General features: G+C 42.2%; 1 protein-coding gene across 8 annotated transcripts in view; it reads right to left on the bottom strand.

The window, feature by feature from the left end:
* The window catches only part of PLCB4 (phospholipase C beta 4), a 392,492-nt gene that overhangs the window by 137,249 nt on the left and 236,763 nt on the right, over positions 1-18,480 (bottom strand). Inside the window, exon 1 of one of the 8 annotated variants that reach the window (XM_054574040.1) lies at positions 324-718. The exons of the other annotated variants lie outside the window; for them this stretch is intronic. Coding sequence (XP_054430015.1) covers positions 324-389 — 66 coding nt within the window. The 5' untranslated portion in view covers positions 390-718. Of the gene's footprint in view, positions 1-323; positions 719-18,480 lie in introns of those variants that run through there. 8 annotated transcript variants of the gene reach the window in all.

Below are 18,480 nucleotides of genomic sequence, written 5' to 3'. Positions count from 1 at the left end.
CAGAGCCTTAGATAATTGCCAGGGCGGGGCAACCTGTGTCACTGCTCTGGGCCCTGTGTGTGGGAGGGCTTGAAAAGGGAATAATGCTACTGCCTGGCTTCTGGGGATTTTCCTGGGAGGAAGCTGTCACCTGGCACTTTCCCTGTCACCAGTCACTTCACTTTCTTCCCAAATGCCACTGGTGCCGAACCCAGAGAAGGTGGGTCTGTGTAAGTCCTAAGACCCTTGCAGGCACTTTACGAGGAGTCTCCTGAGAATCCTGCAGTTTCCTCTGCCGTCCCAACTCCCACTGGTTTTTACAGTCAGAAGTTATGGGGACTTACCTTCCTGGTGCTGGAACCCTGGGCTGGGTGGTCTGGTCTGGGGTTGGGATCCCTCACTCTTGACATATCCCTCCAGATTTTTAGCCTCCACACATGAATGTGGAACCACCTGTTCCATGTCTCTGTGCCTCTCCGCACCTCTCTGCGTGTCTGCACTTCTCCACGTCGCTTCCCTTCCTACTCGTCTGGATGAATGTGGCTTCTTTAAATCCTTGGTTGTCAGACTTCCCATACAGCTCGATTTTCTGACAAACCTGGGTGATATTTGTTTTGTAGTCTAGTTGTAATTTTGGCTGTAGTTGCACAAAGAAGCAAAGCATGTTTACCTACGCCTCCATCTTGGCAGGAAGTTCTCCACAGTCATACTTTAGAACCCAAGGACTAGTTAACCCATCCAGCCCAACCCAACTCTTGCCTTAGATCATGGGGACAAAGAAGACAAAAGGGACAGGAGCTCCTTTTGTGAAACTACAGACAAGGTTGGGGTCCAGGGAGTGTTTTGTTTGAGAGAGGCGAGAAAATCACTTCTGCTAGACTCACTGTAACTAGAATCTCTTTGTGCCTCCAGGATCCCCGCTCTGAGGGGTTTGTGCCACTGTGTGATTCCTGAGACACTTCCACTAATACATGCTACTTCAATATTATTCAGTATCATAACCTAGCTCTCAAAGATTCAAGTTCCTTTCAAAATGACAGGTTAATTTTTTTCCTTTATTTCAATTTTTTTACATATTTGGCTAAATAAAATTTAATTCCATTTCTTCTTATTAGGAATGGCAGAGAACCTGGCAAGCAGAATATACTGATTGAAGAGAAGGAAAGTATTTGGGTAGGATTTCTAGATAAGTAATTGATTTTATTTTAATTTTGATTTGTGGGTATTTTCTTACCTTTTCTCTGCCACCATTACCTATATTAATAGTAAATGACTATATCTTTCTATAGCATCATCAAATAGGGGATAGTCAAACCTAACAGCAGGCTAGGGATAGGGATTCTGGACTAGCTAATAAATGTATTAACTCTGTTTTATTTAAACATTAGCTGTTCAGAGACTCTGTTGTGCTTGTGACTGCCCAGGTAGATTAGGATATAGCGAGAACTGAAATGAGTGAAGATTTCCACCGTCCATCACAACACTCCTGCTTTCTGAGAACGAGGACCCTCAAAAGGACACTGGGGCCCAGACCTTGTCATTTCTAGTTCCTGGGTTTGAATGCCAGTCTCCTCACTGACATCTTCTGAAGAATCTTGGAGTGGTGCCATTTAACCTCACCAAGCTTCATTTTTCCCATCTGTAAACTGAGAAAAGTGATACCATCCTCATAGGGCTTTCAAAACTGAGGAAACCTAAGTAACTGGGACAAGGTAAATGCTGAGTAAATGTAGTAGTTATAAGAAAACAACCCAAATTTGAAGGCTATTTGAGGGCTATTGTGCCAGGCATTTCACAAATACTACCGCAAGTAAATCTCATGGCAACTCTGCAAGATTTTAGATCAGATCAACGCCATCCAATAGATTTTCCACAATGATGCAAATATGCCAGATGGGCACAGCCCAACATGGTAGCTATGAGAGCCACATGGGGCCGATGATGCACTTGAAATGTGGCTAGTGCAACAGATTGGATGAATTTTTAATTTTCATTTATTTTCATTTTAATAGTCACATGTGGTTAGTCATTACCATATTGGACAATGCAGTTTTAGAAATTTAAAAATGTTCAGAGGACAGTCAATTCTTTAGAGCCAGAGTTGATAAGTAACACTGGGATTCAAAGTGATTTCTCTGGTTCCGAAGTACTTGTCTGTTCTACTCTGTTGACCTTGACTGAGCAGGTCCCCCTCCACCTGTCACCAACGGATTTTTGAATTGTCCGTAAATACACACTGTCTTGGCAGTCTCCACCTTTGGGTAAACATGGGGCTCACCCTCCTTGTTTCCTGGTTTGATAAGGACTGGGAGGAAGGGAAAAGGACCTTGTCAAGGTCGGAGAGAGACAAGTGAAGTCTGAGTTAGGAAAAGGCCACCAGGGGTCTTATCAAGCCTCAGTAACATTATAAGTCACTAGCACCAAACCAGATGAGCCCGGGCATGGTCTAAAGACAGGGGAAGGCAGGTGGTGTCTAGAGAGAGTTACCCTACAGGTCCCAGAGCTCTTGCTTTTATCAGATCCTGGAAACTAACAGCCTAAGCGATGCTTTATGGCCTATTTGTTTTAGCTCTTCATTCCAGAGGAAGAGGTTAAACTCTGTGTTTAGCAGATCCTTTTGGATTCTCACACCAACTTTCCTGTCAGAATCACATTTTTTTCTGACTTAAAACTAAAGCCCTTGGCGATGACATTCTGCCATCAGAATGATTTATAGACTGCTGTAACAAATGGGCCCTTAAGTTGCTTTTCCCCTCCCGGGTATGGTTTCCCCCTGGAAGGATCCAGAATGTTCATTCCATTTGTTAACCTCCCTTCTATTTACAGACCCCGTGAGATGACTAACACTGGGCTCTTCAGCTCACACTCTGTAGAGGAGCAGCGGGGCACTGCCATGGCTGTTGCATTACCAACCCTTGTTCCTCGCCACTTACCTTGGGAAGAAATCTGTCATGCAACTGAGGAGCACTGGCAACTTTTGTGTCCCTATCCTTTGCCTTTGATTCTTTGCACAGAGTCCCTATTGGGTTAAGCTGTTTACATTTAATACAGACTTTCTTTCCGTATATAATGCTCAACCAGAATGCACAAAGGATTCTGGCTCTAGTTCTAGCTTCCTGAGGAGCAAAGGTCTGCTTCTGTACCACTGTGCCAGCTGTTCCCAGCCAGTGCGCCGGGCAGTGCTCTGAGCACTCTGTACACATCAACGTATTAACCTCCCAACATCCCCGTGAAGGAAGTACTGTTCTTATTCCCATTTCACAGACGAGACCGTTGAGGCATGGAAATGAAATGTCCTGCCCAGTAGCTGGTGGGGCGGAGCTGGGATTGTTGGCTACTCAATAACACACATTTGGATCACCCATTCTTAGGCCCATAAGTGAAACATTAACATCGTGAGGCCGTGGGCTGAAGTAACTGCCACTAGTCACAACTGAAGGATGCTTTGCTGTTCTCCCTGTCACTGAATGCCAGTAACCATCACTAGGATTTCTAGGGCTTTGGAAATGATTTAGTTCTAATTGCCACATTTCTTGAGGATTCCCTTAACAGTGCAGACTGTATTAATTACCGGGTTGTCAGGAGTGGTGCGTTTCACTACCTCATACAGCATGTCAGAATTTTTTCTCAGATCCTAGTACCAGGATAAAGTGTTTTTCCTGATCTGGTTGCTTTCCTTGCACACTAACAGACACTGCAAATCCTGGCCCTGTTTCTCTCTCCTGCATTGCTTTACTGTCAGGGTCATAAGCAGATTAATTTGCAGCTCATTTATTTCAAATTCATGGGACATTTTTGCTACCCATAGAGAAGCTGTCTGCTAATCTTGCCTGTAATTTGATGTACTTTCCCATTTTTTTTCTCATTTCAATCTATATCCTTGTGCCATTTATTTTATCTAGTGGTACATACTTCTGCATTACAGCTTCCTTTGGGCTGTGGAATAAGCCCAAAGGAAGCACAAAATCCATCTCATAAACCTCAGAAACTGCTGGGTGTCTTACATTAGTTTTAGGGACAGAAAGGCCTGATCCAGATGCAGCCGGACACTTACCGGCTTATCTGAGCTCCATTTCTTCATCTCCAAAAGCAAGAATCACAATAACAATAATACCTATCTCACAGGTTACCTCTGGGCATTAGAGTGTTTGACACATTTTCTGAACCCAGGAAATTATTAATTTCTAATATAATAACACAGGAATAGTAATTATGGCTGATGTTGCTAGTATTGATTATGATTAATCATCCAAGAAACAAATGAGGAAAATCCCACCATCCCTAACTTACAGTTGAGGAAACTGACCCTAACTGACGTTAGTGAATCATGCAAGAGGACATAGAAAAATATGTGGCAGAAAGAACATTTACATTGAACATTGAACATTTACAATGAACATTGGTGCCACTGTGTGCTAATTTCTTCTGATCCAGAATACAAGTCAGGGAGTCTACACAGGAGGGAAACTCGGAGCTCACAAATTACTGTGTAGCTAGACTTGCTGAAAGTTTGCTTTCTGCACAGGGAAGTCAGGCTGTGTTTGCTCTTCTCTGCCCAGACCAGCCTCAGTCCACATATTGGGCAGAGAGGGCCAGCCGCTAGAACAGTTTTAGCCTCTTCCCTCTTCATGGGCATGGCGGGGAGTGGGGGCCTGAGAAATAATCCCTGGGTCGGGAGCCCCTGCCCTAAACCCCCGCTGACACGGCAGATCACTCTCTGAGGGGGAGAGGACAACCAAGCAAGTTACTTAGCAAGTTTTAGAGGGGTGAGACCCACTGTTTACCTGGGGTTTTAAATTCCAGAGAAAGAGAAATGAAGATGTCTTCCCTCAATCACCAACCAGGAGCATTTAAAGCACTCATTTCAGCCATGATGTTGGTTTAGGTCCACTCATTTCATTTCATTCTTACCTCAGAAATAAAGAATATCATCTACTTGCCAAGTGGCCTGGCTTGGAAGAGTGAATAAAGGCTACTGAAAAGCAACAAGAGAAAGGCACAACAGCTTTCCTGATTTTTCATGCTATACTTTAAAAAGAAACTGAAATTGGGCCTGACGACGCTTATTATTATTAACAAGCTCTCTGACATGTCCTTCATGGTGTGAGAAGGTGGTCCGCTCAATGAGGATGTGGATTGGGGGAGGAAGGGAGTGCTTGGACAAGCCACCTGAGAGAGTCAAATTCTATTTCTGATGGCCTATGTTATGGTCATCAATAGTTATGAATTCCCAGTTTCTCTTTTACTTCCAGATCTTAAATCACTGGGATTTAACTTTTAAGGTCCACCAATGTGAGATGCCAAACTCCTTGTGTCTGTCTGTCTTTGTCCCTTTCTCTCTCAGAAGCTTCTGGATATTCTGAGGCCAAACCTGAATGCTCAGATTCTGAGAGGACTCTTGTGCTGTAGCGGAACATTGGGACAGGCTCCCTGATTCTTGCCATATTGCACTCCACGAAGTTATTCCTAATATATCTAGCAACTACCTCTCAGCTGGCAGAAGGAAGAACACAGTCAACAAAACATGCCGCTAGGAGGAGTGGGTGGTCACTCAAAGTGACTTTCTTGGAAAACTCATGTTAGTAAAAAAGTTGCCTTAGCAACTAAAATAAGAAAAAATTAAAGAAGACCAGCTTACTCAGAGCCAGGGATGAAAATAAAGGTTTTTGCAATGAATATTTACAGTACATATTAAACATACATATGCTCCCTCCTTCTCCATTCCTTTCCCACACCACCCCAAAGATTCTCTCCTTGAGCAAATTTGAATCAGGTTCCTCTAAATATTCTTCCCAATCAGACCTCAACTCGTGGGCTTCTGTGCCTGTCTTTGCAATGCCCAATGTTAGCAAGAATCCTGCTAAGTTCGTTTAGCCAGAATCCCTGACCCTCAGTATCTGATTACCCTTGACATTTGACTGGGTTCTTCAACCACCACCACCTCCCAAATGATATCGAATCACCCTGGTCTGCCTTCAGCACAAAAAAAACCCTGTTATGTTGGTTTAGCCAAAATCTCCCCTTACCCCTGATGGTTCCTCTTAGTGATTTTCCATCCTCTGAGCCCCATCTGTTCCTTGGCTACAAATCCCCTGTCCTTGTTGTATTCAGAGCTGAGCTCAACCTCTCTCCCTTCCTGCAAAACCCCAATTGTGGCGGTCTCCAGGATACAGTCTTACCATTTTTTAACAAGTGTCAGAAATAACTTTTTCTTTAACACCCCCTTCCTCCCAAATTCTAAGAACAACAGGAGGTGCTTTGCAGACATGCTTGAAACATGGTGAGGCTGGTAAGTTCTTCTTTTCAGTAAAGCACTTCTAATAAAAACACAATTAGTTCCAGAATAATCAAATGCACTGAGCAAGTGATTAGACATATGATGACACAGAAGACATATAACAGAAGAGGCAGGTCAAGGAAAGAATGTTTTAAACCGTTGCTATATGGAGATAACCGACCATGTTGAGTAGAGTCACTAAAAGGAAAGGAATCACAAATGACTCCCATAGTGTTTCCCTTTGATATATGTATTTCCCACTTAAATAATTCAGCTTTTAAAAATGCTTTCCTTTACAGTAGCTGTATGATATGTCATTCCCTCCCGACTTTTGTCTTCTTAAACAGCTTATATTTAGGCCTCAAAGATACTCAGTTCTCATGAGCTCTTACGGCCAATTCTGACTCATCCCTTCTTATTGTGTCTAAAAGGAGTGCAGAAATGACTGCAACATACACACAAGAACTACTACTACCTTCTAGAGAATTCTGCAGTGAGTGAGTGAAGAGTTGGCTTCAGAAAACTGCAGTCCCAAAAACTTAGCATGTGGCCATCCTACATGGGGGCGGGGGGAGATGGAGTTGGGGGGTGGTTGGAGAGGTCTGCTGCATCATTTGGGCCATCAAGGAACTGATACTGGGACAGACGGGAAGTGCAAGGGATTCATTAGGGAAAATGCCCATGAAAGACAAAGGGGAGAGGAAGCAGAAGTAGGAGGGAGGGCCCTCAAAGCAGGAGGCAGGACTAACACCTGTGAAAGGAGAGCGGGGAGGGAGGAGGATGGGGTAGGAAGGGTCTCAGGCGGCATGCAGTATATCTGCACCATGTGGATGGGTCCCCCCAGAGCAAGGGCTGCTCACCAGAGGAGCCTCATCTCAGGCAGGAAAGGATGAGCTCCAGTATCTCCGCCATGGAAGTCCTTGGCTGGGGACCTTGGCATGTACATTGCAGAGGTGCTGAAGATGCTGTAGCTGGAGACTGCCCACTGACCACACTCTAGGGACAGGTGTCTCTTGGGAGATTTCAGGGGCACACCTCCCCAGCTGCGACAGACGGTATCTCTTGCTAACCCTTCTCCAGATCCCAAAAAAGGACCGCCAGTTCCAGTTCCTTGGCACTCTTAAAATTCTTTACAAATTAGGAACTATTTAAATAACAATAAAGTTGAGCCCAAGATAGGTAAGTAAAGACTTGCTGGATTATTGCACCTATTGAGTGATGAATGAATTTCTTGCTAGAGATAAAGCAGTAAATAAAAAATAACAGTCTGCTCTCATGGCTTATATTCTAATGGGGGGATTTTGACAAGGAACAAAAACAAGTAATATATCAGGAATTGATAACTGTAAAGATAAGAATATTAAAGGGTAAGAGGAATGTGTGTGTGTATATGTGCACACACGGTTTTTTGAAGTAAGATGATCATGAAGACCTCTTGGATGAAGTGCCTTTGGGCAGAACCAGAATGAAGTTAGCAAGTAAACCATGAAGACTGAGTGTATGCAGGACAAAGCAGTCCAGAGAGGGAACTGCAGATGGAAAGGCCCTGAGGTAGAGTGTGTCTCGTATTTTCAGGGAACATCCATGGGAAAGTGAACTGAAAGGTCATGCAGGGGACTTGCACGTAGGACAGAATGGGCTTGGAAATCAATTGGAAAGAGGTAGGAAAAAGGTTTATACCAGAAGAGGGGTGAACTCAGACTTACGCTCTAAAAAAAAAATCCTCCTTACTTATCCCTTGCAATGGTCCTGTGGGATAGGTATTATCACTCCAATTTTTCAAACAAGGAAGCTGTGGCTTAGTGCTTAGTGAGTTTAAGACTGGTTCATGATCCCATCTCTTGAGTAGTAAAGCCAAACTGAATCTATTTTGGCTTAACCCCAAGCCCATGCCCTTAACCAACCATGTGTAATTCAAGCTCTTTCAGAAAAAGCTCTCTGGAAAAGATTTGACTCTAAATACCACTTAGCTTAGCACAAAAATCCTTTCTTTATTTATGAAACTTGGCAGCTGGGCTTTGGTGAGCAAAAACTGGGCAACTTTTGCATCTCCCAAAGTTAAGAGGATTACCTGCCCTTTCAGGAGCTCGGGAGAAAGGAATCCACGGCAGAACAGTGGAGGTGCCGACAAAACTGTCCTCAGGGCAACTCTTTAGTAGAAAGAGTAGGTTATCCTTGAGCTTCACTGGCTCAGCCCACAGACTTCATTCCATGTTTTGGATAAGGCACCATTTCAGAGCAATTTCTTACTGTTTATGGCTTTGAGAGCAAGCAGTTTAAAAACCATGTGTTTCTTATTAATTTATCAGAATCAATATTAAGTATAAAAAAGAGTTCCTTGCTGAGAATATTTAATGTCTTTTTCAACTGACAGAAAATATTAGGTTCCTTTCATATAGTACATTTTACCTAGTTTTTGTTGTTGTTGTTCTTTTGATGTTTTTAAGTAGACATTGAAAAAGTCCTGGTTAATATTTTACTATCCATAAAGGCTGATTTTTATTGACAATAAAGTAGAGGTATTAGTGTTCTTAGGGACACATTCGCTGTTAGGGAAACAGGTGAAAAATAAATTTTTTCCATCCTCACTTCCCTAAGAGAATCAAATTAAGAATTCTTGGATATAATAATTTAATAATCATCGTCTAAAATAGATAAAGCAAATGGGTGGCTAAAAGAGCTAATCAGATCTTTAAATAGTTCTAGCTTCCATTACTGAACTTTAGAAAATATTAAAATTATATATATATATTTTACAGCATACATATTTTTTTAAAAAATGTTTCCCTGTGTAGGGGAGAAAAAAGCTTTCCTGGACCCTCTTTAGGATCCTGGTTGTGTCTAAAAATGAAACTGAGAAACACAGATTAGCAAAAGAAAAGCTAACGAATTTATGTAAAGTAAGTTTTACTTGACAGGGGAGCCTTCATAAGGAAATGAATAACCAAAGAGACAGTTAGACCTGAGTCTTTTTCTTCAAGGCTTGATGAAGAGGGTCAGTTACGAAGGAGTGTGACAGGTCAAGGCGTATGAGGTCAGTGCAGTAAGCTGAGGAAGACGCAGCAAGGCCTGCTGCTCATTCTGACTCTTCTCAGGGTCCCTTTATCTTTGAAGAGTGGAAAACTCTTTCGTCCAAATGTAGGGAGGGCACCTCTCACATGAGGGTTTTATGACCTGTTTCAGGGAGGAAGGCCAAGGGGGAGGTCGGACTGACCTTCCCGCTTCTGCTGTTTTCTCAGCCTCCCTCAACTTAAACTACTCAATATGCCAAGGTGCCATATTTTGGGGTAGTGTGACCTGAGGGCCATCCCTCATACCTGGCAGCCATCCTGAGTCATTATACACATAGCTGTGATTCGTGTATGTTCTCTTTATCAATACATCAGTTCTTGAGACTGGCTCCATCAACTACTGCATGTTGGGTAGTTGGCAATTCCTTAATGATGTGGAAAATGGTCTCATTTACTCCTCCCAACCACCTGAGGGCTTAAAGCGATGACTGATGTCAAGTGCTTAGCACTGTGCCTGGCACATTAAGTGGTTTAGAGAGCTCAATAAAATCTAGTATGTTCAACTCCTCTCGAAAAGGAAAAGTCTCTTTAACTGATCACTTCTTTCCCTGTCATCTGCATTGCCTGTTTGGGGGATATTAGCTATAAAAAGACTAAATGGATTTAATTATTTTTCCTTCTCAGGAAGCCTAAAACGCCTTACCTTGCCCTCTGCCTAATGGTTCTCAAACTTGAGCTGTATCATCCGAATCACACAGAGGGCTGTTAACACTAGGATTGCTGGAGCCTACTGCCACGAGTTTTAATTCAGTAGGCCTGGGGTGGGCCCGATAACTGCCTTTCTATCAAGTTCTCAAGTGTTGCTACTACTGCTGTTCAGGGACCAAACTGTGAGAACCACTGCAGGCTACCTAGTCGGAATCTTTCTGCTCAGCCTGTGACCAGCTAGGTATTCAGCCGTTTTATACCCTAGTTTTGCAATCTGTAAAATAAGGCTAAAAAGACCTCCCTAACATAGAATTTTTATGGAGTTTTAAAGGAACAATATTTTTATAGCATTTACACAGTAACACCATTTGTTCAGCACCTTGTAGTGCTCATGTGGCCGATATCTCTATTGTAAGCACTAAAAAGCACTGTCCTTAAAAACTACCAAAACCAGTAACAGCAAACATATTCCCTCATAATTTTTAGAAATGGGGAATTCACTCACATGAAGTTGAGTTTAGAGAAATGCAATTTTATTACTCAAGAAAGGACTGCAAAATGATTCACTTTAAAATATACTGTACATTGCATTTGACCGTTCATTTGTTCACACTTGAATTAACTCTATTACTTCAATAGCTAGACCACAGGCATTAGCAGAGTACAGCCTCAAAGAGAATGAGCAAATAGAATGAAGCTAGGATGTCTTTTGGGCCCCTCCCCCATCAGCCTGAGATCTGCCAGGCTGCACTTAGCAACCCTAGTTAAAGGAGGCCCTATACACCGTGCTCCTATGCACCTGCAGCCATAGGCTTGGATTGAAGGAGCTGTATTGAGCATTTTCCTATTTACACTTTAGGCTGAAGAGAAGCAATAAAGAATCAGCAGTATTATTTTAGCTGCTGAATTTTAACTAAATTCTTTAGCATAGCACAGTAATATTTCAGGGACCTATGTTGCTCCTTGGCTAGTTTCTTATGTTTTAATTTTATTAACTCATTATTTACGAACTTCCTGTTTTGTGTTGTATTGTTTTGGTCCCTTTAGCTCATCCAGAATCGAAAGTCACCCCAGATTCCTTCTCTAGTTGCCTAATGGATGCATCTCACGTCTTGCCATGAATAAGCAGTCCTTCCTGTACCCTTGAATATCATCAGTCTCAGTTTGAGAGTTTTCCATGAGACTCACTCAGACACTATTTCATGGGTGAAATGCTTCTATTCCTTAAGGAATAGAGTTATTGTCTACCCTTGTGAAAAAATGAAGAAAAGCAAACTCAGAGAAGCTTCACAGAGAGGGGAAAAAAACATAAAAATGAGAAGATAAGCAAAAACAAATAAACAAAAGTAGGGCATCTTAGAAAAGAAAGACAAGAGTGATCACTTATGCAGCAAAAGCTGATATAATTATAGAGAAAAGGGGAAAAAAGGAAGATAGCTAAGTTTAAAATTACAGTAATACATTTGTAAGAGAAAACAATGAACTAAAAGCATTTACCTGAAACTAAAAGTATCCTCATCACCATCAAAGCTAACTTGTTAATTATTTTTGTGTAACATTGTTTGTCTTCTAAGCTTGGCAGTTGAAACTATGGCCTATCAGTCAAATCCAACTGGCCCATTTTTGAAAATAATTTATTGGAACACCATTCACTCATTTACGAATTTTCTATGTTCTGTGGCTGCTTTTGTGCTACAAAGATAAAGTTGAGCAGTTGAGAAGAAGACTCTGTGGCTCACAAAGCCTGAAGTGTTTAATATCTGGTCTTTTACAGAAAAAGTATGTTGACCCCTGTTCTAAGACTTTTCAACATGAGATGATCAACGACATAAAAAGTACTTAAGACAACTGTGGTTGACTGCAAAGAGGGACACAATCATCTACCCCTTCCTGGACATGTGGTCTAGCAATGTGACTTTACAGCTCCTCCTATTAGAGAGTGGGAGGTGCCACCTGGCCAGGTGGCTTGCTTGGTTGGAGCATTGTGTGTGTACCAAAAGGTTGTGAATTTGATCCCCAATCAGGGCACATATGAGAAGCAACTGATCAAAGTTTCCCTCTCACACCTCGCTCTGGCTCTCACTCCTTTCTTCTATCTCTAAAAAAATCAATAAGCATATCCTCAGGTGAGGATTTAAAAAAAAAACAAACAAAAAAAACAGGGGAATATATGTTCCTACTTCTTGAGTCTGGGCTGGCCTTGTGATGTGCTTTGGCCTAGAGAATTCAACAGTAGCTTGGCTGTGCCCAAAAGAGAATAAACCCTGACTGCTTGCCGAAGGGCGGCAGACCAGCTGGGGGGGGAGATGCGACTGGCCTGCGGGGGCCATCCCAGATCGGATTATGCAAATGGTTTCTGTCTTAAACAGCTGAAGGGCATTAGGCTGTGCCACCCAAAATATGCCACTTTGGCATATGAATTTTTTGAAGCTGAAGGCAATTGAGAATCAACAGATGCAGGAAAAAAGCCTTTTCTGAGCTCCCCTTATCTGATTAAAAGCAGAAACTTCTGAGAAATGAGGACTTTCATAAAACCTCTTCAGGGAGTTTTACAGACACACATACCACCACCACCACCACCACCACCACCACCACCACCACCACCACCACCACCACCAACACTACTACCACCAGAAAGTACCAAGATGAGTCTGCACAAATCTTACTAAAATAACCCTTATCTCCCATTAGTTTCCCAATATATTTACCACAAGTTCACAATTTACCACCTGTAGAAGCCCAAAGAGTTACTCCTTTGTCTAGTCACTTTTCCACAATTTATTGTCCATTGTTAAAACTATGTAGGAGCTTCTAACTACTTTGGGTTTTCACTCTTTTCTGTGAAACTCCTGTGCATGTAAAAATATTAGCATCAATAAAATTTGTTTGCCCTTTTTCCTGTTAATCTGGCTTTTGCCAGTTTAATTTGCAAACCCCAGCCACTGAACATCACAGGGCAAAGGAAAAGTTTTCTTCCTTTGCACCATTAAGCTTTGGTGTGGTCTGATATGCAACAAAATTTGCTGTAATCATTGACCAATAATTGATCCTTTAAGCCTCTGTCTTTCCACTTTCCTAACCAACGTTCTTTTCTCCCTTTCAGGCTAATTGTTTCTTTTCAGATTTCTTACCACTTCCCCTACTGGAATTTCATACCAGGCTTCCTCTTACCCTATATGCCTCCCTGTAACTTTTCCATTTGGTCTAGTTTGAGTTCTGGTAATACCTACTTAGGAAAATTGTCTCTGATTGTTTCAGTACTTTTAGATTTCTCCATTTTCCAAATCCTTGGATAACTGTCTGTACAACCTAGTACTCTATGGTAGACACTTCATTTAACACCTTTGTTTTCACTTCTCCAATCAAGGCACAGCATGCTTTTCATCGAGGACAGGGGCCCCTTCTTTCTCCAGTTCAACACTCAGAGGGCTGATGGCAATAGACGGTGGGTCAGTAAACTCTGTGATGTGAAATTACTCTTCCAAGCTTATCCACAAGTAAAGGAGCAAATGTGCTCTAGGAGCCTATGTAGCCAGAACCTGGACTATCCTGGATTTCTGTTAATCAACCCGTCACTCTGAGGTAAGGCAGAGAATAAAATTTGGGAGAAACTAAAAGCCATTTATCGGCAGAATCTTTGAGTCTGATTATTAGTGCTAAGAGTTGACTGGTAGCTCTTTAAGGTTTCCAACAGGTTCTGTTAAGGTATTGGCTGAACATTTTATACAAGAGACATGGTCTCAGCCTTAGCGGAATCTTTGCTTTGAAGAAATTTGCTTTGCTACACACACTGGGTGGCTAACACACTCCTACCAGGAGCCTCTAGCATAGACATATTGTCCCCATGCGAGGTGAGAGGGACGATCTGCCAGACAGGTGAAAGGAGTAGCTCAAGGTCATAATTTGTAAATGTCAGGGTCAAGGCTCAAACCAGGGTCTTCTGTCTTCAAATCAGCTTACTTTCTGGAACTTTCCATATGATATAGACTTTTCCTTAAATGCCCAGTGCTTGGATGACGATGAGCTCTAAGCTTTGAGGGTTTGAGAGTATTGATAACATTATCAGCACTATTGTTTTAAAGTCTGGTTGAGAGGTAGGAACAGGCCGGTGTTTTTGCAAAAACCTGGTTGACGTCATTTTTTGCAACTTTGGGTTCTTTCAGTGTTCAGACCAACTGATTAAGTACCCAGGTGCCTAGTCACAGCTTTCCTCTTGTGTGAGAGGAGTCACATGGCTATGATGTGACTCTAAGAGAGGTAACTGAAGGCTGATAGGTAAGAGATCATATAATCCTCAGGTGAAAAAAAGATACTCTTCAGACCCACCCAGGTTAACATCTGCTCTTTTCTAGCACAGGGATGTTAAGAAATTGTCTGTGGAGATATAGCCAATAAGAGGAAGGAATATGACTGCAGCTCACCTTCCTTAAATTCCCAACGTCTCCAGCTACAATGTCCTATCTCCTGCGTGCACTTGGCCCATGCCCCCAGAGAGCATTCTCCAAACAGCTACCACCATATCTGTGTCCAAATGTAAATCGAATCATGTCAATCCCTGTTGAAAAATAGCTTCCCATAACAATCAGGAAAAAAAAATCCGAACTCCTTGTTTCGGTTCTATACCACTGATTCTCACACTTGAGTGTGCACTGGAGTTCTTTGGGGACTTATTAAAACATATATTGCTGAGTTCAACCCAGAGTTTCTGATTTATCCATGAGAATTTGCATTTCTAATAAGGTTCCAAGTGATGCTGACAAAGCTGGTCTGGGGAGCACACTTGAGAGCTGCTTGCTGCTCTACATGATGAGCGTCTGCCTACTTTCCAGACTTCTGTTTTTAACATGTGCCCACACATGATGCCCACTCCAACCAAGATGCCAACAATGGCCCTGGGAGTGAAGGGCTGAGAAAGGAGGAAAATGCATCCATTTGTTCATCCTATTTAGATAGTTTAGTATATTTTTCAATCCCTTCTTTGCTCAATTAACCTTTAACTAAATCCTATGTGAGTTCTATTATATGCAAAATGTTTCTTATTACAGAAAACATGACAATAAATACCATTCATTTCAAGAAGTGGAAGCACAAAGCGCATCCGTAAATGTACTTCTTCTCTGGCATTCTCTTCATTTGCATTAGTCTGCTCAGCATCTTGTGCCGGAAATCTCTACCTTGTTTTATACTCATTCTCGCCTTCTATATCCCCCAGGTTAGGAGAGTCTCTAATTCCTTTTCTTTCTCGTTTTAAAAACTTATTTATTTTTTTTTTTTGAGAGAGAGAGAGAGAGAGAAACATGGATTTTGCCATTCCACTCATTCATGCATCCATTGGCTGACTCCTAAATGTGCCCTTCCTGGGAATGAAACCAGCAACGCTGGCATATCTGGATAATGCTCCAACCAACTGAGCAACCCAGCCAGGGATCTAATTCATTCCCATACTCCACCTCTCCCCTTATTTCCCACATGTGCAAATATCTATTGGGTTCTTGAATCACACCTTTTCCCTCCCAGACGATTCCTTTGGGAATCCAGCCAGACCCACTTCCCAGTCATCATTCAGGCCTTCATCTTCTCTGCGAAATGCCAACCAAAGACTCCCTATAGCTTTCACGATGTCATGAAAGGCTAATCATGGTGTGGACACTGCCCATCTCTGTAGCTTCAGCTGCTCTTCTCTACCACTGTCCTTCTGCCCCAGCAAGTCAAGCCATGTGCCCCAATTCCACACCCATGCTCTTGCCCTCAACTTAGCTGTGCTTTGATTAGCTGACTGACTCATCAATTGAGATTCAGCCCCAAGGGAGCCTGCTCTCTGAGGCCACTCAGGTCAGTCCCCTGTACCCGCTGCCCTTCCGGTCTTCTCACAGCACAAGGAGCACAATCCTACACCTTCCTCATCACAACTTGACTGTGGGCGAGAGCGTGGGGGTGCGGCTGGCACAGCATCTGGGGCCATATGCTCAGGGCCTGCAGTTTCAAACTGAGACGTCCAGACTTAATTTGGTGTATAAGAACGTGATTATCAACACTTTTTTTGTTTGTTTGTCTTAAATGTCCAATTCTAGTAGGGACTGGAGCTTGAAAAAAGAGGGACTCACGTCAAAGCAGCCAAGAACTGAACTGATATTCACCAGGCACATGTAACAATAAGTTCTGTAGAATATATATTTAGAAATCGAACTCCGTTTAACTCATTTCCCTACTTCTTCGCTGGCTCCCCTCACTCTAAATTTGAAATTGTATTATTTTTGGTTTTGTAATTGGCAACTTTTACACTTTAAATAATGAACGCAAGCCTCTATTTCATGTACCATCAACTATATCAAGATTGTCTCCCGCTTAGAGTGCTAACTTTCCTCCATTCCTCTAACCCCTTGCAGTTTCCAGTACCTGTCAGCACCCTTACCTTATGTAAAGTTAGTAACTTCTTCATTCTCTTTTGTCAATAATGATTAAATGTTTTGCCTACTTTTAGGTTGATTCTAAAAGTTGAAAGGATCTATCATGATTACTATCATTATGTAAGTATCCTTCTCTGTTAAATATGCAACAATTTCATTTTCTACTCTTTGAGCCCAATATCCTGACCTTTTAGGTCAGCTTAATTATCCAAAACATGGGAGCAAGATACATAGTTGGCTATATATCCTGCCAACATTATACAAGAGCGCTATTTAGAGACCCGCCCAAAAATAACTTATTTCTGTAGAAGAAAGTACCTTTGTTTGGTTTATTATTTACCACTGTTTAGTGCCCAGATTCTTTGAAGTTAGGTAGATAAGCTGCAGCTGTTTTTTGGCCTATAGAGATGCATATGATTTGCGTCTGGTAGAAAAGACCACCGCAGAGATTAGTTTTTTGCCCCCTAGAGCAGTAACCAGTTTTGTATCTCACTGATAATATTGTTTCAACTCTTCTTTCCTGATGGTATTAAAACTCTCTTCCTCCAACGCACTTAGAACTAACTTTATCATCATGCTGGCGTCCTCACTGAGGAGTTAAATACATCTTTAAATGAAAATACTTTCCACGAGGGTTGTGTTTTTAGTTTTTTGAAAATTATTTTTGAAAAAGTCCTCGCTTCCCTGATGAGCAGCTGGGGTGTGTAGGTGGTCTGGGCCCTTAGGGGCTTCATCATGCAGCCCACCCTTTGATTTAAGAACCTCCTGGGAAATCTGGCCTGTCCTCTCAGCCTGACTTTAGGTTTGTTCTGATCCTGCACTTTGATGTTCCTCTGGGCTTTACAATGGCTATAATTGTTTCTGTTTTCCTAGCAGTAGTGGGCACCAAATGTTTCCATTTATGTGCATGTAGGGGACAGGGAGGAGGTGGCAGGTAGAAGGGAGTAAAGACTAAGTATTTACCAAAAAAAGGCACTCAATCTGGGCGGCTTGCCTCAGATGCATTCAAGGCCCATAGGTGAGAAAAAGGGGTGGCCCAAACTGGGATCTGTGATGTGGGGAGGGTTGGCCCAGGCGTCATCTGTAAAACTTTTAAATCTCTGGTCCAGCTGCCCCTAAGAAATGATTGATGAAATTGTAGGTTCCAACTAAATGAACTGAAAATTGTTTCTTTTTGTTGGGAAAAAAGAATGGTATTCAAAAATCTGGTTGTACAATCACTTGAGCTGATTGTCCAGAATTGTGCAGTCCAATACGACAGCCACAAGCCACATGTATCTATGTCAGTTTTCATTAAAATTAAATGAAATTGAGAGCTCAGTGCCTCAGTGCCACCAGCCACACTTCAAGTGCTGCATGAACAGCCAGTGTGGTAGCGGGCAGCACAGACTCAGCCATCACTGCTGTGTTCCCATGGTGATCACTTTTCTTTAGGATAGCAGCGTTCTTCTTAACTGTAAAGTTCTTTTAAATTTTGTTTATTTGAAGTACATACTTGGCCTTTCAAGGTTATGCAACAGAGAAGAAGGTCTCAGGAGTTTGGATGGGAGAATCTGAGGTGAAAAGGAAGTCAAACTGCTCAGGAAAACAAGGGACTAGAATTTTCCATTTTTCTACTTTGGCTTGAAAGGGATAATTTTTTTTTTTTTTAATATTCGAGAAGAGGTGTATGGAAAAGAGGAAAAGGGTAAATTGGAAAAGGACTCTGGGGGAGAGATTTAAAAAGAAAGAAACAGGAACATGCATCTTGGCGGGAGAGTGGGCAAAAGAGGACAAACAATGAGACATCCTTCAGCAGGGCTGACTATGAAATTATATGGTCTCAGATACTTAATCTGAATGTGTCCTGGTGTGGTGCTGCAGTTCTCTGCTACCATCCAATCTTCAGTAAAAGTCTATTTCACACAATGTCCTTGTTCCTGGAACTTGGTGATAATAATGGATTTAGGAAGAGAAACAAACTAAACCTGGCAGCAGAGTGGTAAGAAGACACTGGGGATATGACTAATCATCAAGAGAGTTTAAGCTCCTAGGAATTCTAGGAAACACTGGGAGAGCCCTGAGTAGCCAGGGGATAGGGCCTCCAGCCCCTTTAATA

The sequence above is a fragment of the Pteronotus mesoamericanus genome, unplaced genomic scaffold (assembly GCF_021234165.1).
Source record: "Pteronotus mesoamericanus isolate MK-2021 breed Mesoamerican mustached bat unplaced genomic scaffold, CSHL_Meso_final contig_25, whole genome shotgun sequence".
Classification (NCBI taxonomy): domain Eukaryota; kingdom Metazoa; phylum Chordata; class Mammalia; order Chiroptera; family Mormoopidae; genus Pteronotus; species Pteronotus mesoamericanus.
Note: the sequence above shows the minus strand (reverse complement) of the source record. Positions and strands in the feature narration are given on the sequence as shown.